This window comes from Lissotriton helveticus, chromosome 3_1 (genome assembly GCF_964261635.1).
Source record: "Lissotriton helveticus chromosome 3_1, aLisHel1.1, whole genome shotgun sequence".
Classification (NCBI taxonomy): Eukaryota; Metazoa; Chordata; class Amphibia; order Caudata; family Salamandridae; genus Lissotriton; species Lissotriton helveticus.
The window spans coordinates 1,743,965,746-1,743,993,616 of record NC_136061.1 but is presented as its reverse complement, the minus strand read 5'-3'; the positions used below and the strand labels follow the sequence as shown (position 1 = coordinate 1,743,993,616).

At 45.8% G+C, this 27,871-nt stretch overlaps 1 protein-coding gene across 2 annotated transcripts in view; it reads left to right on the top strand.

Moving 5' to 3' along the window:
* Positions 1–27,871, top strand: part of PTPRU (protein tyrosine phosphatase receptor type U) — an 870,052-nt gene that overhangs the window by 598,590 nt on the left and 243,591 nt on the right. For both annotated transcript variants that reach the window (XM_078682521.1, XM_078682520.1), the window contains exons 11-12: positions 8,011–8,113; positions 16,658–16,931. In XM_078682521.1, the coding sequence (XP_078538647.1) occupies positions 8,011–8,113; positions 16,658–16,931 (377 nt within the window). The remainder of the gene's footprint in view (positions 1–8,010; positions 8,114–16,657; positions 16,932–27,871) is intronic.

The following is a 27,871-nucleotide window of genomic DNA, read 5'->3' as shown; positions in this document are numbered from 1 at the left end:
GCGGGGGACTGCTCATGGGGTTCGTCTTGTAAGTTCCAACATGCATGCGCTAGCTGCGGGGGCAAGCATACCACCGCCGCATGCAGAGGTTCCAAACACGAAGCAAAAAGAGAGAAGAGGGAAAAGAGCAAGAAGCGTTAGCCCCAGCGCAGGGGAAAGGAGGGGACTGATGGACATTTGTAGGCGCCAGCTGGCCAGATCCCCCATTATTACTCAACAGCTGCGCAGATTAACAAACAAATACCCGAACAAAGCAGAGGCCAGGTCACTGGTCGAGGGCTTCGAGCAAGGATTTGTTATTCCATTTCATGGCCCGCTCCCCTCGGCGGGGGCGAGCAACCTGAAGTCAGCAAGCCAACACCCCGAAGTGGTTAGCGCCAAGATAGAGAAAGAGGTGAAACTGGGTAGAGTGGAGGGCCCTCTCCCAAAGGAAGTACAAGGAGGCATAGTCATCTCCCCGCTAGGCGTGGTCCCCAAGAAAGAACAAGGCCAATTCAGGCTGATACACCACCTGTCGTTTCCGGAAGGTTCCTCCGTGAACGACGGTATCGACCCCGAAGCTTGCTCAGTGGGCTATGCGTCAGTCGACGACGCAATTGAGCTGGTGAAGGCGACAGGCAGAGGGACCCTCATGGCGAAAGCTGATATTGAATCCGCGTTCCGACTATTGCCGGTCCACCCTTCCAGTTTCCACTTATTGGGTTTCCAATGGGGTGAGGACGTGTTTATAGACAAAGCCATGCCCATGGGATGCGCCATATCATGCGCATATTTCGAGCAGTTCGCCACTTTCTTAGAATGGGCGCTGCATGATCGGCACCAGGAAGGTGGAAAACTGCACTACTTAGACGATTTTCTGTTCACGGGCCCGGCAGGTTCCGCAGTATGCGCAAACACATTGGCAGCCTTCGAGGAGCTAGCCAGGTCCCTAGGGGTCCCCCTCGCAAAGGAAAAAACTACAACCCCGACCACAAGTCTAACGTTCCTGGGCATAGAGTTGGACTCTATAGCGGGAACGGCTAGGCTGCCCCCAGGCAAAGTGAAGGAATTCCGTGAGGAAGTGTCGAAACTACGGGGTCGGAACAAGGCCACCCTGAGGGAGATCCAAGGAATGATAGGTAGGCTCAACTTCGCGGCTCGGGTAATCCCGCCCGCCAGGGTATTTTCTAGGCGCCTAACAGGGCTAACGGCCGGCGTCACCCACAAGCACCACCGCATCAGGCTGAGCGCAGGCGTGAAACAGGACCTGCGGGTGTGGGACGAGTTCCTACAAGATTTCAACGGGGTGCTGATTTGGAGAGCAGGTTGGGTAACGGCCGAACAGATAGCCCTGTACACAGACGCGGCCGGAAGCCTTGGCTTCGGCGCGGTCCTAGGAAACAGCTGGTGCGCCAGCCAGTGGCCAGACGAGTGGCATGCGCAGGGGCTCACCAGGAACATCACGTTTCTCGAGCTGTTTCCGATCATTGTGGCACTGACCATTTGGAGCGAGAAAATAAAAAACCTGAAACTCACCCTTTGGTCAGATAACATGGGAGTGGTGCAGGCCATTAACAGAGGCGCAGCGAGATGCCCGGACATGCTGAGGCTAATGCGACGGTTAATTAAATTACAGCTGGAAGGGAACCTGGAGCTGAAAGCACGCCACGTGCCAGGGGCAGAGAACGCAGCAGCAGACGCACTCTCACGGTCCCAAATGAAGCGTTTCAGAGAACTGGTGCCCGGGGCGGACAAGGAAATGACCCCCTTTCCATCGTCCCTCTGGGACCTGGGGGAGTAGACTTATCATGGCTAGTAGGGCAGTCCCTTACCGCAGAAGCTAACAAAAGATACAGGACATACGCGGGCACAGTAATGAGAGTTGGGGGCCTAAAATCGCTGGAAGACGGGGCAAAGACTCGCACAGCAGTCGAAAAATTCGTGCAATGGGCATTTGAGGCGAAAAAAACGAGATCATGGGCCCAGGCGCATTTGTCCGCCATTGCCCATTTTTCAAGGCTTTACACAGGCGAGGATCCCACTACCTCGGCCTATCTAAAGACGGCATTGAAAGGCTGGAGGAGGGTTGAAGGTAAAAAGAAGGACAACAGGCGTCCCATCGATTTTGCCAAACTGGGGCAGCTCCTTGGAGCCCTCACAGGCTTAATATCGGATAAATACGAGCTGCTGCTATTTAGGGCGGCTTTCACGACGGCGTTCTTCGGAGCATTCCGGGTCAGCGAATTGGTAGCCCCCAGCAAGTCGGGCCCAGCGCAGCAATGCCTGCAGGCAAGAGACATTAAGCCAATGGAGAGGGCAGTGGAGTTAACACTGAGGCAGTCCAAAACGGACAGGGCAAGGAGGGGGACGACGATACGTCTCCATTGTATCCCAGAGTCGGGGCTCTGCGCGGTATGCTGGTTGTTCAGGTACATGGGGGCTCGACCAGCTGGGGAGGGCCCTCTCTTCATACATAAGGACGGGAAGAACCTGAGTAAGTTCCAGTTTACAGCCATAATGCGCCAAGGCCTGGGGAAAGCCGGGTATTGCGCGGCTTCGTTTGCCTCTCACTCTTTCAGGATCGGCGCTGCGACCTCGGCATCGCAGCATGGCATGCCGGAGGACAGGATCCAGGCAGTGGGCAGATGGCGCTCCAGGGCGTACAAGTCGTACATACGCCCTCACCTCGTATAAAAAAAAAAAAAAAAAAAACGGGGGAAGAAGACAAATGAGAGAGAAAGCCCTGAAGGGGGGGGGGGGGGGGGGGAGGGGGAGAAGGGGAGGGAGTTGCCTTGGGATGCCGCACGGCGGGGTGACAACACCCCCCCGCCCACTCTTAAATGCACACGGTGCGCAGTAAAAGCCACCTAACGGAATACTTTCTCTCGACAGGGGGTCGCCCGCAGCTGGTCTGGGTGGTGGGGCACTCATTCGTGTCCCGGATGGAGTCTTGGTGGCGGCAGGAGGGCCGCAGCATAAACAGGCCCAAGGCGACGTACATCCGGTGGATAGGGCAGCCAGGTATGAGATGGGAGCAGCTACTGCCGACGCTGGACGGCCTCATGGCAGATTCGGCCTGGTTGCCCGACGTCCTGATCATCCACCTCGGGGGCAATGACCTGACCCGGCTAGGGCGAAAAGCAGTCGGGCAAGCCATCCAAAGGGACCTCACCAAGGCAGCTGCGTGGCTGGGACCCACGACGGTGGTCTGGTCCGAAATGATCAGCAGGAAACATTGGAGAGGTGCCGATTCCAACAAGGCCGTCGACAACGCAAGAAGGAAGCTAAACGTGGCAATGCACAAGTTCTGCCTCGCCAATGGCCTGGAATCAGTTCGGCACGGCCTCATTCACCCGGGTCGCCCAGAGCTCTACGGGCTAGACGGGGTACACCTATCAGAAAAGGGGATGAAGGTGTTTTGGGATAACTTGTGGGGTGCAATGTCACTTGCAGGTTGCAACTAAAAAAAAAAAAAATATATATATATATATATAAAATAAGAGCAAAGATGGAGAAAGGTGGGACCCACGAACCAGGTGCAGGGGGGGGGGAGCCGCAGTGAGACGTGGGCCTCCCTGCGGCGTGGCGGAAATCCTACACTGGTTGGCTAAGAAAACACACCGGCGGGCGGTGTGTAAGAGGATGGCCACTCACTTTTGAATGCCGCACGGCAGGGTGACGTGGCGGCATAAAGGAGGGGAGTAACAGGGGGAGACGGCACTCGCGGCCCAGACCCGGCCGGACGGCAGGGCGCAATTTGGTAGCGAGCTGGGGACCTAACTCCCGACTGGAAAGCTCCCCTCCACAACACGCAGAAGGCGTGGGCAACCAACCACTGGAGCACCAATAGACTGGCAACAAACTGGTTGCGTGCAAGCCCCATTTTCGAACTAAAGAGGGCACAAAGAGACTGACACCGGCTACTAGAAGAGGGTGTCATAATGTGTAATATGCCAATTATGATTGATGAGTAATGTTCGAAAAATGGAAGATTGCTTGACACCAGTTTGTGTTATTAATATGTCTTTGGTTATTAATAAACTGCGGCCAACAACGTCCACTACTGATACCAGGCTTTGTTGGCTGACATTATTTCCCACCTTTGGCAGCAGCAGGATGCGGGGGCCGGTAAGTATGGAGACTAGGGGTCTCCGCAGAATAGGCACATGCGAGGGTTATTGCAGAGGCCGCCGCACCCGCCCGAAGGGTGGGGGAGGCTCGAAGGCCGGCGCCATAACCCTCGTGGTGCCACCAGCGGGGAAGAACTGGTTCTGGGCGCTTTGATGCGCACAGGAACCAGCGGAAGAGGGGTGCGCACCAGCCACCCGACCGGAAGTGACCTGTTGACCCGGCGCCCCCAAGGGGCGTCCAATGGTCAACCTGGCTTTGTTTGAACCCCCCAATCAGGGGGACTCACCTGAGACCTGCATGGAGGGCTCAGGAGGATTTAAGCGACGCCGCCCTCCCAGCAGAAGCACATCGCATTCGAGGAGCTGGGAGAACGGCGCGACGGCAACAACGACTGAAGCCCACCCACCCACACCTAAGGAGCAGCAAAAGTCGCAGTGCTGGACAAGGGAAGGGGCGTTAGCGGAAATCCTACACTGGTTGGCTAAGAAAACACACCGGCGGGCGGTGTGTAAGAGGATGGCCACTCACTTTTGAATGCCGCACGGCAGGGTGACGTGGCGGCATAAAGGAGGGGAGTAACAGGGGGAGACGGCACTCGCGGCCCAGACCCGGCCGGACGGCAGGGCGCAATTTGGTAGCGAGCTGGGGACCTAACTCCCGACTGGAAAGCTCCCCTCCACAACACGCAGAAGGCGTGGGCAACCAACCACTGGAGCACCAATAGACTGGCAACAAACTGGTTGCGTGCAAGCCCCATTTTCGAACTAAAGAGGGCACAAAGAGACTGACACCGGCTACTAGAAGAGGGTGTCATAATGTGTAATATGCCAATTATGATTGATGAGTAATGTTCGAAAAATGGAAGATTGCTTGACACCAGTTTGTGTTATTAATATGTCTTTGGTTATTAATAAACTGCGGCCAACAACGTCCACTACTGATACCAGGCTTTGTTGGCTGACATTATTTCCCACCTTTGGCAGCAGCAGGATGCGGGGGCCGGTAAGTATGGAGACTAGGGGTCTCCGCAGAATAGGCACATGCGAGGGTTATGACACTCCTGCTCAAACATGGGATTGCAGATGTAGTGTCAAGATTATTGTCTTGGAGGCTACTAACATAGGAGCTGAAAAATATAAATTCACCAGACCACTCAGCTCCCTGTCCACTTCACCATTTTCCTTCACATGCTTACCCGCCTTCTGTGGCGTAACGTAAAATTTAGGCCCCCCCCCCTGCAGAATGTGAAGTGGGGCTCTCCAGTCTACCGTTTCTCACAGATATTCATTGAGCTATTGCTGCGTGGGGATGAGGGCTTTGACGATTTGGTAGCCCCCCTGAAGCTGCTCCCCACACCGCAGTAAATGCAGGAGTTTGTGTTACGCTCCTTCCACCTCACCCTCCCCCTCTATCCACCTCTAGCCTCACCCCCCACACTTTCACCCCCTCTGTTAATATCAGCATATCCCCGGGGATTTCATTAGCTGACCTCGGACCTCAGTGGCAGTGTGGTTAGCTGCTGCCAGTTCAGCTCAGAGGCAAGAACTACCACCGTGCAGGGCTCTTGGGGACTCTAAGATTTTAGAAAATACAGCACCACGCCTTGCAGAAAAGAAAAAAGAGCCAAGAGCATACCACATGAGTTTACCAAAGCTAATCACATTTACTCCCTAATCACCCAATTCTCTTCAGTGTCCTAACCTGTAAATACATAAGATAGTTTTCCTGTTAAGGGAATGCAAACCTGTTGACTTGCATGGAGTACCTCGGTGTCAGTCAAAGGGGCCAATAAAAGTTAAATAGTTCCGGTGGGAACCAGTCGGTGGCTGGTGTACACAAAGCTGCCTTCTATCTCATAGTTAAAGTGACAGTCTTATCCCTTTTTCTTTAAAATAAGAAAATGTCTTTGCCGATCGCATCGACTTCTTCCAGAGTACGTGTCTAGTTTCTTGTTCGCCATCCTGCGTTGTTCCTCTGGTGCTTTGTCTTTGATTTTACGTCACATTTTAACCTGAAAACGGCCTTATCGTCTAGATTCCGCTTCTAAACATAATATTTGCTTAGAACCCCGTTAACAGAAAAAAAATAGTATGAGGGTGTAGTAGTTCTACAGTACGTTGAAAGTTTCGTGTAAATGTCATACATAGAAAAATGTAGTTTGAAAGTCTGTTTAAGGCCCATAGATAAGATTAGAAAAACAAGCTGCAATTTTCTAATCCCCATCTTAAAATGGTGGGATTATGCATGGCATGTCTACCCAAGTGGCAAACTTCAAAAATATGGTTACAGAGAAGTCATATTTTCCTTTTATGTCCTGCCCAAGATAAATAGTAACTGTTTGCATTTCTAGCAAGCACAGAAGGTGCCCCGAAGTCCTTCTTTTATCTCATTGATTGCGTGCCCGCATACTGAGGAGAAAAAGTGGTCATAATACCGGTTACCTTAATATGGTGAATGTAAGTATACATAAGGAAGCACAAGGTATTCTTAACCCACATGTACTGACCCTGAGGAAAAACAATACACACACACATATATATCTATATACATACATATATTGTCATATATAAGGCACGTATATGCAGAGTTAAGAATTGTAGGTGTATACTTATATATACTTAACTTGGTCAAATTGTGGTAGTCCATATTTTGGTTGCCAGTATTTGGTAGTCAATATTAAAATCTATACATTCAGATAGAGTATCATCTCATTGCTCTCTAAATTGGCTATTACTATCAAGGCTAAACGCCCTTTTTTTCCTAAAGTAAGGCTTGGGGCAGTGAGATAATTATATGGGCTTGGGTTGAAGTTGCTGCAAATTGTGTGTATGTATGTGACTCACAAAGTACAAAACTAACTGCAGGGGAGAGCTGTGCACAATTGATTTTTTTACAGTCGGTAATGCAGCATCGTCTAGGAATTTACAGTGGAGAGGCAAGGGTAACTTTTGCACAGAGGGCAGGGGCAAAGCTGTCGGTTGGGAAGGAAGGGGTGGATCTCAAAACTCTTCAATGGGGATCCAGGATTTAGGTAATTATTTAGTGATGAGGTCTTACTTGAGAGCTGGAATTTTAGATCTTTGTGAAAGTGTGGAATGGGTGAACCCTGGTGGAGAAAGGTGTTTCAAATCCTAGGATTCCACATTTGTTGTGTGTCTAATGGGTCTGACTTGAATATGTTTCATGATCAAATGTATGTTGGTCAAACTCATAATGCACTTAGACATCGTGGACCATTTTGGAGGGATTGATCCAAGTGTTTATTAACTAACTGGTGTATGATCACTGTGAGTATGACTTATAGGAATTTTGGAACAGGAACTGTGTTGACAACTTGTCTAAAAATGTGAAAGGTCTCTTTTTCTTGAATTTTGTTAATATGTGAGTTATTAAGTGAAATCTGATTTCTTCAATTAATAAAGATGTGTATTGATAGTTTCTAATTACAATGACCATGTTTTGAAACTATTTACTTCAGATGTTAGATGTATTGAATACATTTTCATTAGTTATGTTTCTCATTTGACTGGCTACATCTTTCTAATTTTAAATTTGATATTTAAAATGATTGTTATTCCATGGCTATCATGTTTGATTAAAATCCATAAGAGAGAATACTGAATATAGATTACTTAAAAAAAAATATATGTGGGAAAGAGTTTGTTGACATTGGTATGTTATTGAACCCTAGCTTCCCTGGAATAGGTTCTCCCTTTTTCAACCTCTACCTTCATTCCAAAGAATGCCTCCTACTGTGTCCCTCAAGTCCTATTGTACGTTGTTCCACACTCATGTGTAATGGACCCTAAACCTTTGCCATTTTTTAGTGTCACTGTTTTGTGCTGCTCTTTTGCTTGCTATGCCAATGTCAGAGCTCATTGTTTCCATTCTCTTTCCAAGCTCCCACTTTTGATTACGGAGATATGCCGCCGCCCTTGGGGGAGTCTGAGAGCACTATCACAGTACTGCTGAGGCCGGCCCTGGGCCGCGGAGCCCCCATCAGGTATAAAGAATGCCAAATACTGTTTTATTGGTACCTCGAGGAGCTATTGACTTCTGTCTGTGTCTGTAAAAAGGAAGAGGCAAGTGCCACTAGGGAATGGGCAAGTATGCCCGAGGACAAAGGCATCTTGTTAAGACACTGTTGACAGTAACTGAGAGAGACTAAAAGGGAACACGCTCTCAGGCAAAGCAAATGGACTGAAGGTAAGAGATAAGTCATGGTTTATTGCTAGGACCTGTTGTCTGATCTGCAGGTTTGAGCTTCATTTGAGAAGTAGGCCAGTCCTAGCCTTCAACTGATGGTGGCTGTCCAAAAACATTGCATTGGCAAATGTCAATGTTCAACAACTATCTACAGTTTGACGTATGTATATTTCTGCAAAAACAGCCTTTGTAATATGTTGTATTGTGTGTGTCTTTCCTCATCGCCATATGGAGATATATTCTCCCCTGACTTGTTAATTTTCCTGCATATGAGAACAGAGCAGAGAGCTGTAAATCTGAGAACTTAGCACATGAGCAGATGTAATGATTTGAAGCACAACATTGAGAGAAAGAAAACCCGGAATATAAGGTTGGATCAGAAGGGCCTAATCCATGCCATGTTCAGAATATCCACTTCTATAAAGTGTATACACAGAAATTCATCATGGAAATAATTTCCATAAAATTTGGTTATTTTGAAAACCTGACATGAATCTGGGCCTTAGGGACCAACTGTGGACGCTTCTGCCTTATATATGATCTCAAGTGGGCTGTTAAAGGTGTAGCCCTGCTTGCCTGGGCTCCAACCACCAGGTGAATGGAACTTTTGACAGAAAGACAGTCATTTTTCTTAAAAATGTGGAGATATTTTTCCATGCTTGAAATGCCTCATATGCAACAACAACCACACTGCTTCATGTAAAGGCAGATTTTTCAAATAGTTTTCTTTATTCTGTCACCCCCATTTTTTTATTAAACGTTTACCAAACGATTACCAACAAAATGTTTTTTTTTTTGCAAAAAAACATTTTAAACATAGGTAGTTAGCAAATAGATTTTTGGAAAATGTATTAAAAGTAGTTTATCATTTGTCATTAAACAATCCTTAGTGAAAGGTCTCAGTTTTGTTTTGAGGTTTGAACTGAAGAAATATTACTTAATATCTTAAAATTTTTAGGGGGGTACACTGTAACATTTAGTGAGAAAAACAATGCCACCCTTATTCATAAAGTTATTATTCTGTTGATACACAATTGCAAATTGTGATATGTGGTTTAGTCCATCTTCTATGTGTGCTGCAAAGGTGGCAGTGCAAAAATAATTACAAAAAAAAAAGCTCTTTTGCTCATCCGTACTATAAAATGTGGAACATTAATATCGTTTGCAACACTAATACGTACTTTCCCTAATTATTTGATCATACTTGTTTAATTAATGGTAATTACAAAGCGTACACCTAGCAAAGGAGTCAATGAATCACTTTACCTAGCAAGTTGACGTATAAACCTTGCAGTGACTGGTTGTATAAGTCGGTCAGGTTCATTCACTTTAAGTTCGCATAGGTCATCAGTGCTTGAAGGTGGATTATGACTGACATAAGTTGAGTGCGGTGTAAGAATGAGGCAGCAATGGGGTTAGCCCGGGTAGATTTTGTCCTACTCGATTAGTTGGTGCATCTTAGCACTTTGTGCATTTTTCTATCCACAGCCCTTTCTCTGTGAGAGTGAGGCTTACCCTAAGGAAAGGCAACTTCTTTGCTCCTTCAAGAAAAAGAATGTTCTTCAGAACTTCAATAAAACCTTTTCCCCATTGAGCTCCAACCCCTTGTTGCTGCACTTGCAAACATGTATCATGCTGCATGGGCGTAGAGTATTTTGGATAGCCAGTGGCAGGGTTCCCATTGATTCATGCTGCTGTAGTGGATGGCCTCGGGTCTGACAGCAGTTTCCCTAGTGTGGAAGTCTGTGTCTACCTCTGCTCATGTGGGGGTGTGGCACAAAGTAGCCGGAGCATGCTGGACATATGTTGGCTTGCATGCCCCTCATCCAGGAGTATTTGTACTGCTCTTGTGGTCACCATGGTCAGGAGACTGAGCTAATAGTACTACTGATTCCGCAGGTCATATCAGTTGCATTCTGGTACATTCGTTGTTTCTATGCTCCCTGTTGCCCTCAGTGTGGCCGATGTTTCTATGCAAAGGTGGCCCACATTTTGCTGTTCAGGTTAATGTCTTTTTGTGTTATCACTCTGGACTGTTCTTGCAGGGCTTTGTAGCTCCATGTCTTGTGGTGAGCAGGTTTGTGCATAGGGACTAATTTATGTTCTTTTTAGATTCACTCACGATTTGGTCTCCACAGTTTTTTTGTGGTGGTGGCGCTGTTCTTTCTCGTTTTTCACCTGGTGAAAGTGAATCATTGGCTGTTGGTGGTGTCTCTGCCTCTTGAGACTGGGGTACAGACTTGGCTGTTGCATTGGTTGCCTCTTTCATTTAGAGGTCGTTTGTGTGTTTGCATAATCTATCAACTGAGGACACTACCGATAGTTGTTATCAAGGTGATGTCTGTATTTTGGGCTGTATGTACCCTTCTATTGTATTATGTTATAATATAAGTCAAAGCGCATACTACAACTGTTGGGTTTTTGATGTGCTTTGTGGATGACAGCATGCTACTCCTTGGAGCCAATGTTAGTAGTTTAGTTTGACACCCCGGGGACGAGATTGTTGTGTTGTTCCCATGCACTGTTGTGCAGTTTGTGAAGGTTTTCATACAAATTATTCAGGTTAGAGTAGGTTTTCAAAGTTTGATGTTAGATTCCATGTACACGGCCAGTCGCCCTGTGTGCTGCCTGTGGGCCGTGGGCATGCAGTGTTACCATAGTTCCAGAGTTTTTAGTAGATCATGACCCTTGCTGGCACAGTTGGTTATGGTAGGTGACCTGCGTTTGAGGCATACACACATTGCAGGCAGACCATGCAGGTAACAGTCTTGTGAGAAAGGTCCCATTTTTAGATCTGATTAAGGACCCTTGGTTGTTCGTGTGTGTCTGTTCTTTTTTATGCCTGCTTGTTTCTTCTCTTTGCATCTCATAATGCTTCCACATTTTTGACCGAGTAATTTGCTAACTGCATTGCTGGTAACCTTGAATGAGGTAGCCATCTTGACTGTTGTGGGCACAGTCACACTAGTAATAGTAGTAGCTCGTTACGATTTCCATTGAACAGAACTAGCTCCTATTGTAGAAAAAGTTGGAAACCCCAGCCTATAGTCAGAGTAATAAAAGTTACCTGTAAATAATCTTGGAATTACTACATGATTCGTCATCACCTTCACTCTTTGGGGATCTACCAAGCCCCCAAGTCTTTCATCATGCAATAAATGCCAAAACAGCCAGAGTATTGTGCCAGGCATTGATGCACCCCTCAATTTCCCAGAACTTCTTCAGTAGACTCCATGTTGTGCCCTCCTACTCAGCTTGTCTGTTGCTTCCCCACCATACGTAGGTTAATGTCATAACAAATGCTGAACAGCATCAGCAACAAGCATTGGCAATTTGAAAAAAATTTCAATTGCGTATTTAACTAAGCCATGCAGCAAGTAGCTGCAAAAGAGCACCACGCCCCTTCTTCCTGTGCAGGACAAGCAAGACAATGCAATGTAGCACAACAGCACTGAAAGGAATGGATGGGTAGAGTGCAAGACTTACAAGAGGAAGGCCTAGACTGCAGGCTTCTCCAGCGAGTAACTTGGAGCATGCAGAAGTGCTGGGAAATTGATGGGTGCTCAGCGCAAAAAGGAGACAGCAAAAAAACTCATGCACTCCATTGGACTGTTCAAAGAAAAGGTACAAGTGCCTCCTTGAATGCAGGCAGAGGAAGGACACAAGTAATCCTGCCGGAACACTGTAAAGAAGTAATGCTCCAAAGGTGGGACAAAGAGAATAGCGAGGAAAGCCAATGAATAAGAGAGGAAATGATATAGACAAGAAAGCCAACCAATCACGAGCAAGAGGCTGAACCAGTGACCCAGTAAATACATGTGTATATTTTAATATACTAGTCAAAATAGGATCTTTGACAACAGACAGGCTAAGGCGATCTGTAAGAGTGACCTAAAAATGGTGATGAATTATTCTTAAGTGAGAATGTTCTTTTTTTATTGGGAGTGGAAAGTAGCTGCTGTCTGCAGGGTGAAACTCGCCCTGGTAAAGTAACTGTGCAGAGGAAGATCTAATGTATAAACCTCGAATAGGACCCTGGAAAGATGAAAGGCTGTCTCGGATCTGCAAGGGACCTGCATTGATTTATTCTAAAGGTTCTTACGAGCAGCTCTCTCCCTCCCGCCCCCACTAGTAGAAAGGACCGGAGCCGTGCGTGTCTGTTCGGATCTGCACAGCGCCTCCTCGCACGCACAATAAAAGGCATTAGCCCGGGTAGGGCCTCTGCCCATCCCAGACACTGTTCAACTGTCTCGCGTCAGCTCTAAGGCCCCCTTAGGACACGACAGAAATCCAATCTCAGGCCTGGCTGCTCTCGTGCTCGGGCCGGTAATGGGCCGTAGTATCACCCCCCGGGGGCCGTGCCCGGCTGCGCGCGTGAGGAGCCTCCGCCGGCAGGTGTGAGCGGTTCCCATGACCTGGCGGCCGAGATAAGGTCGCATTGCAGCCGAGTGAAAACAGGTGCGGTACTTATTTATAATCACGCGCACCTGCCTCGGTATTCCAGGGCGCGCGCCCGTGACTCGCTAAACAAGAGAGTGTCGCAGTTTTCTTGGAATAAGTCCCTCGTAGATAGGTTTTGCGACATCTACTGATGCTTTCCTAAGACACCCCTCGAAAGGGGGATTCTTTCAATGGAATAAGATATTAACTAGTCCCCATGCACAGTGCTTTCCGGGCTCTTTCTGCCAGGCGTCTACATGGTAGGGCCGCAGAGTGGTCACCAGCAGGAAGACGGCGGTGCAGCCTGCTTCGGACTGCCCCCTTCGGCCCAATCCGCCGCTGCTGCCTACGCCATCATGAAAACTACGTTCCTTCCAATAGCTCTCTGAATGAGCACGGTGGACATGCCGTTTCCACTCTTCTCTCTCAGATGCCCTCTGTCTTTTTTATGGAGCTCAGTCCTGTCCAGGTTCACTGATTGGCTGCCACTGGAGGGTTCTGTGGCGCTAGAAGCTCTGGGGGAGATCAGACAAGAAATGAGGCTAGAATAGTTGTATCGTTCTGGACCACAGGGCAGCTTTTTCCCAGCCTCTGGGGTAAAGCGCAACTGATGTTCACATTACTTTCATGGGGTTTCCTTAACACTCTTAGGTCTCTGCAGCCTTTTATGCAGCTGAACCCAAGTCCTTGAAACGGCTTCAGGAGCAGTGGCTAATGACCATGGTACCATGTTTCACACTTGTCCTGTGTCAAGAAGCAGTGTGCGATCAGCTCTTTCCTACATGGTTGTTTTAGTCAGTGCCGTGATACTGGTGATACTGGGTGGGACTCAAGGTGCTGGGATTAACTTTCAGGGTCCTTTTCCTCTCCAGCATGAGTTTGGCGTGGAACAGCCAGCTGCTTCTTCTGTGGCTTCCTGCTTTAGGCATGAACAGCAGAGCACAGCTCTGGCCCGGAACAGCAGGATGTCCCTAGTTTCTGAGAGCCCCGAGCAGTCTTCCTTAGATGTGGTGAGCCTTTTCATCAGGACATACTCCTGGTGCTGGGAAAAATAGTAACTCTGAATTGGATCCAATTATAGGGGTGCACAGAAAGGATCTATATTAAAAAAAAAGAAAACTGGTAAGGTGATACATTACATTCTCGGTTCTCCCCCCTCCTACTCCCTCCTCAACAGACTCATGGCCCCACCCACAAAGGTGGTATGTCTGCAGCGCAGTAATTCTGCTCTGTCTAATTGGGATTGCACTAGCCTTATAACTTGGGCTTTAGAAATACGTTTAACATAATTTTCAAACAGATGCCACATTATGAAGCACATAAGTTTCACACAGAGCTGTAGACAGGGCAGAAATCTAAAGTAGGCCTCGTGCCACCTACAGCGTCTAGTGGCTGACATCCACTTTGACTCACTGTCGTTGGATAGTTTTGGGCCTAAGAGGCAAATTAACAGAAATAGTTGTGGCTTGTCTTCATTACAGCATATGAGAGGCGCTTCATTTTTATATACTACAATACAACGCACCCTATCGATTACATGAGCGTCCATGGATGGATGGATCTCGACCTGTAGCTGAAGACCAGAAGCCTTAATTCTTCTCATCGGCTCACCTTTGAAATGAAATGATACAAATATTTTGAAGAGGAATCGATGTGACAGGGTCATGATAACGATTAGTTCTAGTAAAGCCGGGCCCTCAGAAAGGCGACTATGGGAGTTATTGGTCGAGATAACCATGTGAATTGGCCGGGCAGGTATTGTGGGATTCCCCACAGGATACCTGAGGCTGTAAACAGGTTCCCACAATCCACTGTAGAGTAGGGAGGAGCCAAACCCAAGGAGAGATTTGTAGATCAGCCTCAACATTGCTGTGCTTATCGGACTTATGGTAAAATAACCTTCTCGCTCCTCATCCCCCACTATATCAGATCCTGAAAATGCTGCTAGGGAGGGGAATTGCTTTGTAAGTCGCAGAAGACCATCTGTTTCCCGCTGTCACCAGACGAGGTGAAGATGCTCGGCCTGGATTTATTTGCAGTTATTACAGAGATGGGCTCACAGATTCCTGCTTTTATTTACCCCCACAAGGCACGTCTGGCTGGTGCAGGGAGCGATGGGCATATCTTGATGTGCTTTGACCGCTGATACAGGCTGAGTAATGGGAGCGCCAACGAGTTATGACGTACGTTAGCCGAGTCTCCGTGGCATCTTCGACGGCTCGACGCCAAGGGCAGACTGCTGGTGGATTACAGTCCATCCTTTATGCAAGACAGCCCTTTACTGACCTCAGCCAACTGCCTCCTTCTGAAATGCAAGCGTACTCGTATTCACTTCTTTTGAATTAGAAAGGGGACCTCCTTGGCGCAATCTTGTCATAGGGTCCTCATAGGCCCATTAAGTAGAGGGTGAGAGGTTGAAGACACCATGAGGCGGTCAATAATGATGGTGTAAAAAACTGCCAGCGGTAAGCATCAAAGAAAGGAGTTAGACAGTCAAGGGGAAATGAATGCATGGATGAAAACAGTAAAGTGCTACCACAGCAAAACTTCTAATCAGAAAATCAAGTGGAATCACAAGGGGTTGGGTGAGACACTGAAGTGGAGCAGTGAGGGAAACAATGAGACAATGTGGTGGAACTGGAAGGTTAGAGCGTAAGGCAATAGTGGAGGAGGTAAAGTGCATGAGGAATGGGTTTTCCAATGATGGGAAAGAGTGCGGGATGGTACTGATTGAAGGCGCAATACAATGAAGCAGAGCGTGTGGTTTCATATTTAGCATATAGAGACAGGCAAGGGAGCTGGTTCGGTAGGACTGCTTTGAGCCAGTGATGGAAGATCGGTGAGATGGTGCTGAGATACGGGGCCAGTGAAGGATAATGGAAGGGATGGTATTAATATATAGGTGAAGGTGAGTAGGTTGAGATGGTATTCCCGTATAGAAGACTGTGATAAAGAGTGGAACGAGAATGTATTGACCAACGGCTACAGCAAAGGGAGTCGCATGGGACTGTATCGTGAGGCTGGAGCAAGACTGAATGCCGGGTACCAGAAGACAGAAAATGGCTGTATATATTTTTGTCTCCAACATTTATATTAATGTTGTGTACTTTTTTTTATTTTGCAACATGTTGATAAATCTTTTTGGAGTTCTAGCAGGTTTGTAATGATTTTTGTTTTTTATAAATCACTTGTCATGTTTTGTGATGGTGTCATATGGATGTCCAATTCGGAGATAGTGTCATATTGATATCCAATTTGGATAGAGAAGCACTTCACCTATCATAAACATAAGAATGATAACGAAAAAACGCAGACATTAGATTCAGAAGGGGCCATTCGTAGATGTTGCTATGTAATCGTTCCCTCTTGAAAGTCACTTTGACAGAAACACGTTTGTGTACTTTCCCAGGAAGGGTAAATACTTACAAGGGATACATGAATACCAACAACTATTAAGTTTAAAGAATTACCTAACCCCCAAAAACCCCACAATATTCTAAACTTCAGAAAGTGGTAATTTCGCTGGTGGTATTTCCATATTTTTAACTACACTTTCCGAAAAGAAAATTCCACCAATTCTTCTTGTGAACCAGGATTTGAAATGTGTTCTTAAAAGGTTTTTGTACACTGTAAATGTACATAGTGGAAGTGTGCTATATGGTATTTGAATCTGGTTGTCTGTTCTTTTGACAAATATACATATTTTTCATTTTCTAGATTACCACAAAAGCCATTTGATCATAAGTTTGTCTCAGAGTAGTCATGTTGGGCCTTCTGTTATCGATGTTTGTTATTAGATAGTCATTCTGGAGCCTACAGCCTGTCTCTTGAAGGCTAGGACGTTTAATGGCCTTTGTGTTCTTCAATTCAACATCTGCTGTTTTGTTTTGTCTCTGTTAAGTACTTACCAGGTCGTGGTGGAGGAAGACCGTCCCAGGAAGGTGAAGCGTGAGATGGGGAGCCATGAGTGCTTTTTGGTGCCACTGACCTACGATGATTCTATGGCCAAAGGCACTCCGCACTACTTTGGGGCTGAGCTCCCACCCAGCAGTCTCCCTGAAGCCACACCCTTCATCGTAGGCGATAATCAGACCTACAGTGGCTACTGGAACCCACCACTGGAGCCCAAAAAGGCCTACCTCATCTACTTCCAGGCCCGGAGCCACTTGAAAGGGGTAAGAGTGCTCTATGCAGCGCCCTGTCGGCCAGCTATTGCAGCTGCCTTGGTAGATATTGAAATATTGCATCTATAAATGCGACTTGTTTCGTTCACTAAATAGAATACCCAATGATGTTACCTAATCATCTATCCATTTGCTTCCTATTTATTCAGCTACTCACAATCACATATATCTTCTGAGCCTATTACCCACTCATTATTTGTGCCCTGTGTTTGGAGCTTACAGTTCACCAACCCATTCATCAACTCACTCATCCTTCTACTAACACATAAATTGACTTAGCCATACCTACATTTTTGTTTGTATGACAATTGATGATACATCTAATTCAATAAGCTTATTGCTTCCTGCTATCAACTGCCCTAAAGCAAAAATGATCTGAAAATATGTCTGTAGAGTCTATATGTACTCTGTTCAATCACTATTCAGGACAACATCCTACCAAGACTTCCCCAGTTATTTATAAAATGTGCCAGACTGTGAAAGCACTTCTCCAAGGCCAGAACATCTTGAAGCTATTTTGTTTCTGATGGATACACCTGCCAGTGGATTTCTCACCTTGTGAATATCCCCCTGCATCAGCAACATTCGGAAATTATTTTTGGAGCTTCGCGCCGACGTGGAACGACTTCACAGAAGCACGGCATCGCGCGCGGCTCCGCTGACGTCACCGACACCATAATAGGCCCACGTCGACGCGATGACATCAGTTCCCTTTTTTCCCCGTCGTCGACGCTAACGGTTTTCGAGGGTTCCTCTGTAGCTTGATAGTAACTTTGTTACTGTTTATTGGTTATCGAGTTTCTTGGTCTTTACAGTCGACATGTCTTCGAAAAAGACCGGATTCAAGCCGTGTGGTGAATGCGGTAAGATGATGTCGATTACTGACCCGCATGAGGACTGCGTTTGGTGCCTGAGCTCGGACCATGATGTTCAGGGGTGTTCTTCTTATAAGAAGATGAACCCCAAGGCCTTTCTTGAGAGAGAGGCGAAGCTCCTGGTTGCCAAGCTGAAAAATAAAGACAGGAAGAGCTTGAGGTCGCGGTCTCGACGATCGAGGTCTCGTTCGAAGTCGCACTCGAGGTCGTCTTCGGGCATGCTTCAAGATCAGCTAAGAAGAAGCACAAGAAAAGAAAGCATGGGTTATGACATCATTCTGGTAAGGAGTCGGATTCGAGACCGAAGTCGCTGGTGAGAAGACATCGTAAAGATGAGATTTCTCATTCTCCAGAAGTTCAGGACTCTGAGGGCGAACCTTCGCCTGTGGAGTCGCTGGAGCATTCACCGGCTCCGGTGTCGAATCCTTCTCTGGTTCCTTCTCATTCACCGGCTCGGAAGGAAGAAGAGGCTCCATTGCCAGAGGGTTCGACGACCCCGGTGCACCAACCCGAGGTAGAGGTCGAGATGACTCCGGTTCCTCGAGAGCAGCCTGTGGGTACTTACCCTCCTTTTCCGGCTCCAGGCCAAGACCCTACTCAGTTTTTGAATGCGATGTATTGAAATCTGCACATTCGTTCATTCGTTTATGCGTGCACTCATTCACCACTTTAATTTTTGTTCACCCATCTGACCGTTAAAACCATTTCATTAACTCATCTTTGGAGACACTGGTTATCAGAGCCGTAGCCACGGGAATGGGTGGATTTGAGAGCCGGGCCAGCCCGTAATCATCTTTGGCCTCCCCTAAACAACCGAGGCAGCTGGCCACAGTAGGTGCGAGTGTTCAGAAGGTGAATGAGCACTAAAAGAGTTGTTTTGATCTTGTTACTTTTTCTACGTGTTCCAAGACAGGTTAAACTTCAGGCCATATCTTCTCACACATTGCTGCTTATTCTTTTAATGTGGAGATGTTGTTTACTTTTCTTACTTTGACTCCAAACTGAGAAGACTCTGTAAAGTGAATTATGTGACAGTCTCTCTGTGCTACAGACAGCCACTGGAATGAGGATGACTATATTATGCAGCAATGTTGACCAAATTATGTGGCAAAAAAACACAATTTATACTGATTAATGTGGCACATTTTCTAACAGTATCACTTCATTATGTTGTAATGTTTACATGTTAGCACTGTCTGGGCAAAGGATTCACTTCTTTAGTACCAGTACCACATCAAAATAAAGTGGTAAGTGACAGAAAGCTGACCAGCTAACCTTTGAGAAGGAGCCTCAACTGCACAGCAGCACCTGTTGCAGCATTGTTAGAAACATTTGATCTGTTTGAGCTAGAAAAAATATATTTTTTGTTAAAATCTGCAGATTATTCAACAGATGATGGATTATGTGGCAAATGCAGTAAATTCATAATTATTCAAAAAACGCGTGGCTGCAGAATCACATCATTCCACGACCACCAAATTGCATAATTCCAGTGGACTTGCATACAGGGAGTGCCAAAAAGAAATACTGTAGGATATCAATTCATATCTAATGTATTTCAACATACACCAGCAGTTATGAAATCACAAATGAAGCAAATTTTGTTTTATAATTTTTAAATATAATGGAAACTGAGATTTTAATAGGATCAAAACAAATCGTGGTGATGCACAAGTGATAAATATTATATTGTATTGCATGTTTGTATACATCTTACTACCTCTATGTGTGGCATGGAAGCACTTACCTACTTGGGCAGCAAGTTACACTATATAGGGTGGTGTCTGGTTAGAAGGGTGTTGCCTTTGTTTTGTGTTCTTATGTGGGAAGTGTTTCCATGTCGTGCATGATGACCACCAAGGTGCAGTTGTCGTATTATGAGGAGCTTAGCATTGTGGTGGATGATGAGGTATGAGAGATAAACGGTTATTAGTTTTCAGTACACTGACAGTTTTGGACAGCTCTGCAAGTCCCATTATGGTATTTCTTATGATTATAATCAGCCTAGCTCGTTACTGCACTGGGTTGTCCTATCAGAAATTTGGTGGCAGATTTACTTACATTTCCTGCAACGTAGCAAGGTAACTAGCTGCGTTGCGTGAAAGGCTGACAGCAGAAATGTGCCACATTTACAAAGTTAAGGCACTTTTCTGCTGTCTCCTAGAGATGGCACACTGCGTGCTGCCTAGCACCAATGAAGGCACCCTTGCGCCATGGTGCAAGGATGACTGTGTTACTGACATGATTGTTTTTATGCATGAAGGGACAACTTCCTGCACAAAAACAATCCTTAGATGCATATTCCTATTCCTACTTGTGCTGCAAAGTGTAGCACAAATAGAATGAGAAAGTAACAAGGAGAAGAAAATAAATTACTTACCTGTAACTGTGGTTCTAGAGTATTTTTTAAAATTCTTTTTATTGAATACAGGTTCATCTTCCCACAACATGGTGGTTCTCCAGTATTGGCATCTTTCATAAATTCACATGCTTGAATCATTCCCCATTGTCGAACTGGGAGTCCCATTGTACATATAAAAGCAGTATAGGTCATACATAGCCCTTAAGGGCAACAAGAAACATTCACCTCATTACTTATCTCCGTGATAACAAAAGAGCAAAACTCCAGCAAATCAGTGACAGCACCCTCTAGAACACTCCTCACAAAGGATACGCTCGCTCAGATTTTCAAGCACTAGTGATAAACTGAACACGTAGGAAGATGGTATGCCTCCTAAGTGAGGAGGGTGAGTCGCATGTGAATTGAATACTGGAAAACCTCAGTTACTGGTCAGTAACTTATCTTCTTCTTAAATATTGGGCCTTTCATAGATTTTCTAAATTGCTACAACCGATGCAAATAGAATTTTAGACATCTTTTACTGAGTGTTGCATGTTTTCAGCTATGGTCTGAGGATTTAGAAAGAATGTTTTGAGTACAATTGGCTCCTTAAGATAAGTCTGTGGGCACCTTTGGAATGCATTTGGGGTTCCTTCATAATATCACTATCCTCTTTGAATTGTTAAAAGGGTTCTTTAACTGTGAATGCTTGAATTGTACTTATTCTACTTGAAGACGTTAAGGCTAGTAACAAATCTATTCTATGCAGATTTGTAAAGTGATTGGCTATACTAAGGCAACCCAGCGCTAACATCTGTAACACAGACTGACAATGCGCAACATCGGAAGCAACAGTCGGAAAGGCAAATTACCAAAAACTCACGTTTTCAAGTGCTTCCTAAACAAAAGTTGATTCTCAATGAGACATTCAGTATTAGTCAGAGAGTTCCTTGGTTTAACAACAGTATAAGCTTAAGGAGGGCCCTCCAATTATCATTCTCCGGACATGGGGAACTCTTACAAGTCGAGCCTTGGTGGACCTTAGAGCCCTAACAGAGTGTAATGTAAAATTAACGATTGTAAGAAAAGTGTACCTTTTGCCTGAAGTGCTCAGTGTGTAATTCAGAGAGCCTCGAATGTCACCCGCTGGTCTACTGGAAGCCAATGTAGGGTGACTAGGGCCTTCTGAACTGATTGATGTCTTTGGATATTCAGCTGCCTTCAATGAGCGCATTTTAGATCAGCTCTGTCAATGGGCTTGAATGGAGCCTTCGTCAGCTGTGATAGGACTAAATTAAACTGCCAAGATGGAGGAGGTTGCTTTATTGGTGGAAAGACTCGAAAAGTCCTTTAATCTATTTCACCACAAAGAAGATGAACCAGATCATCTCCTAAATCTGGATAAAGTGGCTAAGTGCACTTTAATTGAATTATGACCCAAGCCTGCTTTAGCTGGATGTGAATATGTTCTGGTGGAGCTGGAAGAAGTTGATACTGTGATTTCTGGCACCACAAACAAAAGTGTTTCCACTTGAGCTTGAGCTTATAAGTCTTGTTAGTAGAGTCAGCTCTAGCAAGAATTTCTTTATCGTCTTGCGGGACATTTAGGCTCACAAATTTATTGTGTTCAGGAGCCATGCTGACAAGTTCAAGGGCACTGGATTTATATGAAGTATCTGGTTGTGATTCATTGACAATAAAGTTGGCATTGGCTTAAGTTGAATATGGTGTTTCTCAGAGAGCAGGATCAGTTCGGTGAACTAATACTGCCTGGGTTATTTCAGGACCAGAATTATCCTGCGTGGTTCATGCTTCATTTTGTTGAGAATTCTTGGGATTAAGGGCATCGGGGGAAAAGCATAAGAAAAGATCCCTGACCATCTTATCAAAAATACATTCCCCCACTATTCTGGTTGTGAAACTCCACTTGCGTAAAACTGGCATTTTCAATTCTAACGAGTTGCAAATAGAACTACAGTTGGTTTGCTCCAAAGCTGGAAGGCATTGTCCAGAGTAAACTTGATTGAGCTCCCAGTCTACTCTCTCTTTCACTCACTTACTAATATACTCACTTATCTTATCACCTTCATTTGATTAATAAACACTAAATAGCCCTGTCCACAATGCAGGACTGCCCAGAGTCTAAGAATTGACTAAGTATACCCTTGATAGAGAAATGGTGTTATAGGTAACATTTTCAACCTTTGACTCACCCATTCATTTATGCACATTTTCATCCACTCATGCCAATTTCTCAAAAAGTTTTTGGGGTAGAAATACATTTGTATTCGTAAAGTCAACCTTAACCACTGTGTTACATTCTGAATCCTGTGTTTGTGCTTCTCCAGACAAAGCGCTCTTAAAACAGTGCCTACCAGTATAGATGACATGTGAATCCTATACCTTGTAGCCCCCTTCGTATTATGTACCATTTTCTATACACTGATTTACACATGTAGGATTCATTGTCTCTGTATGTGTGTACGAGGTGTAAAATGCTCTGACATCCTACACTGGTTATGAGAGGCACTATAAAACAAATGCAATACATGTGAGAGAGTGGCTATGGAGAGAAGGCGGCACTGTTGGAAGGTGATAGTGAAGGAATAATTGACAAGCCCCAATAATGATTGCTTTATCTTGATGCACTATAAGGTCATCATTTATTATGCTTTAAAAACGAATATAATTGAATATATAATGAAAAATGTATTGTAGACTGCACCATTTTTGCCATTTTTTCCTAAAGTTTCTTGGGGAGAGAATACCCCCCAATCCTCCTGGTAGAGGTCAGGCTTGCTCAATATGCACCGTATGGGGGCTGGTCTGACAATTTTTGCCAGGGCTGCATTGGGTTCTCAGCCCTGCCCTGCATTTGAATAGTGGTAACATGGTGCTGCATGGCCTCCCAGACCTCACACTAGCATCTCTTAATGTCATCCTACACACCACAGTACGCCTCTCCAGGGCCGGAAGGAGTATGATCACATCACCCCATCCATTGGCTTCTCTTACCGGTCCACACCATTGTCAAACGAGCTGTATCCTTTACAAAGCTATGGTGACCACCACCCCCATTTATCCTGCAGACAAGCTCACCTTCTTTGGCGGTTCTTGACACACCCAGAGCCAGGACACTATCGAACTGAAGACTAAAAAGTGTAAAAAAAAATTTAAAAAAAGAAGAAACAAGGCAGCAAACTTTTTCCATCTGTGCACCCAGGATCTGGAACAGCATTTCTGTTTCCCCCTGGTCTGCCTCATGGGTTCTGTAATTTAGGAAAGAGATGAAGACACACCGCTTTATAGAATTCTACATCGCAATGCATTAACCATCCATAACGCCCATGTCCACGACCTCTCCTATCGCTCTTTGACTTTAGGCTTGTCTTTGACCTTGTACAGTGCTTCTTTTCTTTTTCGCTAGATTTGCACTATTTGAAGTACCATATGCATATGTACATACATAGTGACTTGTACTATGTAAGCAGCCTTTCTGAATTTCTCTAACTCTCCCATCCATCTACCTATTTCTGCACTCATTCAGCAGTTATTAGTGAGATCACCAGGCTTTCGCTCTGTATGTGTTCTTTGGCAGATGTCTTGGACCATCATGAGAGTGCTGATGTCACCAATTTTGAATCCTGTTAGGTACTCTGTCGCTGATCACTAGCACCAGCAAGTGATTATTTCTAATATCACTAGATGTTTGACCTGGGTATGCACAAATGCAGCTCACTATTGAGGACAGAGGATCTGTGTAGAGACCGCCACACTTTTGTAATGTAGGTAATCTACTGCAGATCACTAGCATGGAAATGGGATAAGTGCTGGGATCATCAGCTATTTGTCCAAGTAGCTGAATTAAAACAGATCATTAATAACGTCAACTTCCTACACCAGAGTCATAATGCCCTTATGGGAAGCCAGGAGATTCTCCAACAAACTGAAGGCACTGAAAGAAGAAGAGGGCTAGGGAATCATCAACCACATATCAAGCTCTTTGTGTCAGAAAGCATTCAAGTCTGGGGCAATGTTAACCCTGTGTTAGGACTTGTGTCTTTTAATGCTAGGTGACTGTACTCACATGTCATTCAGTGTCTCTGCCTCTATAGTGTTAGGACAAGAGCAGTGTTAATGGTATGGTACCAGAATATTGAGGCCTAAATATTGTCACTAAAAATATTGTGGCCTAAAGATAGTTTACAAAAATATTTCTACATTAGAATTAAACGTAGAAAATCTACACCCCTTCGAGCAATATTTCTGGAAATCATAATTGGACCATGATATTTAAGACATACAATATTTCTATTTTCAGTATTCTGACACTAAGCCGACCTGAGTGTAGTCATTCGGAGAGTCGACCAAAGCGTAATGCAAATTCACCATGTTCAGACCATTAATATTGAAAAACAAACTCCTGTTCTTTTTTTCGCATCAGATTTTTTGGGTTTTAGCAATAGATCCAGGCCACTACGGCCTACATACAAAAATAAGAAGTTATAGGGTGAATTCCCATGAACAACAATAGCACAAAAACTTGTGGAGTCAATCCCCGGCCACACCACACATTTCACCAAGAGAACCATAATCCAAATACATCACTGAACCCCATCTCAGTTTCCTGTGTCTTGGCACCATAATGTTGTATTTCCGCTTCCAGTTGGGACTCCACAGTGTGAACTGGGGCAAAGGCTATACCTCTATAATCGACTCAGCGTTGCTCTATCTTTGGGTGTTTTTGTGGGCATACCCTACCCGGAACACTGCAGCCTCCAGCCCCATATAGTGATCCATCCCTCTCTTCCAGGTTCCTACTGATGGTGATGTATCTGCTTTCCACAGTCTGGTTGTATCTCTTTTCACTAGCGTGAGACCCAGGAACAACACGTGTTTTTTATGCCACTTGCCTCATATTCCCTCTATGCTATGAAGCAGGATTACTTTAGGGTCCAGTGGGATTTCCCAGGACAGGACCTCCCAAAGACAGGACGTCACCCCGGTCAGAAGCACGTCAAAGCCATGCAGCTCCACACGGTGTGCAGGAAGGTGCCCTCCTATACCCCACACCTTAGACACAAGGAGGAGCTAATTACACCCAAGCACCATAAACGTTGTCTAGTATAATATGGTCTGTGTAAATATTTTAACGGAATCAGGCAAAGACGGGATGAAATGGCCGCCCCTCCGGGGCCTCCAGGGCCTCTGCCCAGTCAACCTTATCTATTGTGTCTATATCCCCCTCCCATGCTGCGCCAAGGGCAGGCAGTGGAACGATTTGTGATCAATGACTGATACATTTGTGTTATCCTATGAGTGCCCAAGTTGCCCATTAACATGCCCTCTAATGGGTCAAACTATGGCAAAACTTAAAAGTCTCGCAAATAGGGGGATATGGCATGACGTAGCTGCAGGTATCTGTAGAACTGGCTATGGTGTAATTGATAATCACTCTGTAACTTCTAAAATGATTTTAGCACCGTGCCCCGCATGAAGTCTCCTAACATGGATTTCCTTATGTCATCCCACCTCTGGAAACTACTCAATAAGGCCACCTGCCGAAGAACACTGCCCTCCCACAGAGGCATTCCCTGAGTCAGTCTCCCCTACCGCCCCATCCACCCGACGGACCGTCTCCATGTTAGTAAGACAACCTGGGTCACCACGGGAAGGGGACCCATCCCCTTTCATTGTATACGAAGTCTAGCAAAGATGTGTTCAGATGCCCATCACCCATCTCTCTGTTGCGTACACTGGATCATCTTGCACACCATACCACCAATCATTGATAATCAATAAGTGGGAGGCAGCATAGTAGAATTGCAAATCTGCAGTGGCAATGCCTCCACAATTTGTGGACTGTAAGCATGTCCAGGGTGCAATGCGCGTCCCATCCCCACTCTTCCCCTCCCCCCAGTAGGAACTGAGTTAAAACTGCATTTACCTGTCAGAACCACATGGAGGGAATAGTGAAAGGATAATTCTGGAGTTGGTATAGCATGCTGGGTAACAAAGCCATCTTAAAGATTTCTGATCGACCTAGCAGGGATAATGGCAGCGGGGACCAGGTCTTTACTTCCTCTTTAACGTGCGATAACATTGGGGCCATATTGCGGGTCTATGATACGGCAGAATCTGGAGAAATAAACACTCCTTGAATCCATTTATAACCAATGTTAACCCCGATGCCCACTCCATGTCGCAGGTGTCCCCGTTTACCGGGAACACCACTGATTTTGTGACGTTAATACATAACCGGAGGTCTCGCCAAATACCTGCATGATCTGTAAGATCCAAGGGCCAGAAGTCCTCTGAACTGAAATGAAGAATAGAACATCATCTGCAACTGTCACAGAAGAATCCTTCACCGAACCTCAGCTGGGGCCCAGAAGAGAGCATCACCAACGGATCCCCATGTCCCTTTTCCAACTAATTGTCCTCACTAGGGAAACTTAAATCATGTTACTCTAGGGGTGCAGTCTAATAACCATTGCCCACATTACATGAAAATATAAGGGATCTGCCACTGAGGCACTGCAGAAAGTACTGGCCCTGTTTAGATTCGCTGCAGTACTCATGAGGTCCACCATACTATCAGTCAGCTTCTAATGTTCATTGTCTTCTTGCCTGTTCCTCCAGGATGATCGGGACCAATCACGACAGTGGAATGTTTGGGATGATTGTGCCTGTTGCTCAGGGATGAGCCTGAGTCCGTACATGGAAAGTGTAGGGCTTCATCGAAACCCTCATCTGCCCATTCAAACACCTCTGTCGAAGAGTAGGGTCCAGGAATTGAAGACCACCCTCAAGCGAGCAGTATATAACAACATGTATTGAATTTTTAGATCGCTCAGTCTTTGTTTTATCGCCATGAATGATTGCGCTGGTGTTGAACCATCTTTATATAGTCCGGTATCATCATCATGTGGTGTGATTCAAACATAATCTTTTCTTGGTGCCGGGCGTGCTTGAGAATTGCATCCCTAGCTAAATAGTTGAGGATCTTGACAATTACTGGTTGAGTCCTCGCGCCTGGGGGAGGCTTCTTCACCAATGCTCTATAAGCTCTCGCTACCATGAAGCAGGATGAGAGGCACTCCACGGGCACTATTAATTTGAGCCATTGTGTTAAAAAAATGTCCATAGAGCAACCCTCGCACCCTGTGGGGAAGCCCACAAAACACAAGTTGTTACTCCGGGTGCACCCTTCTGCATCTTTCAAGCATGCTGTCAATTCCTTCCTTACGCCTGTCAGTGTAGTATTGTCCTTCTGTTGGAGAGCTGCCACAGAATCCTCGACACCCTGGTCTCTGCCTCTGTGATGTTATCTACCACCTTCCGGAGGTCCTGGTGCATCAGAACCAACTGCTCCTTTGTTGGCATCCAGCATGTTGCAGAATTGTGAAATGGCTGCCAGCAGCTTTGTATTTTCTGGGCTAAGCCCCGAGCCCCAACAGAATCCTCAGCAATCACACTAGTCTGGCAAATTGATCCATAGTGCTCTGCTTGGCCGGCCCACCGAGATGTTTGTCTTTACTCATGCCACAGCTACAGTCCTGCCGCCAGTCCAGGATGCTATATTGAAGTCTTCAATTTGCATGACCCCCCAAGCCCCCTAATGTATCTCCCAGGGGCGACACGAGCTTCTGCGCCACCCACAGCAGATGGGAGCAGCTAGGGACCCCTGCACAAGATCCCAACAGAGACACCAA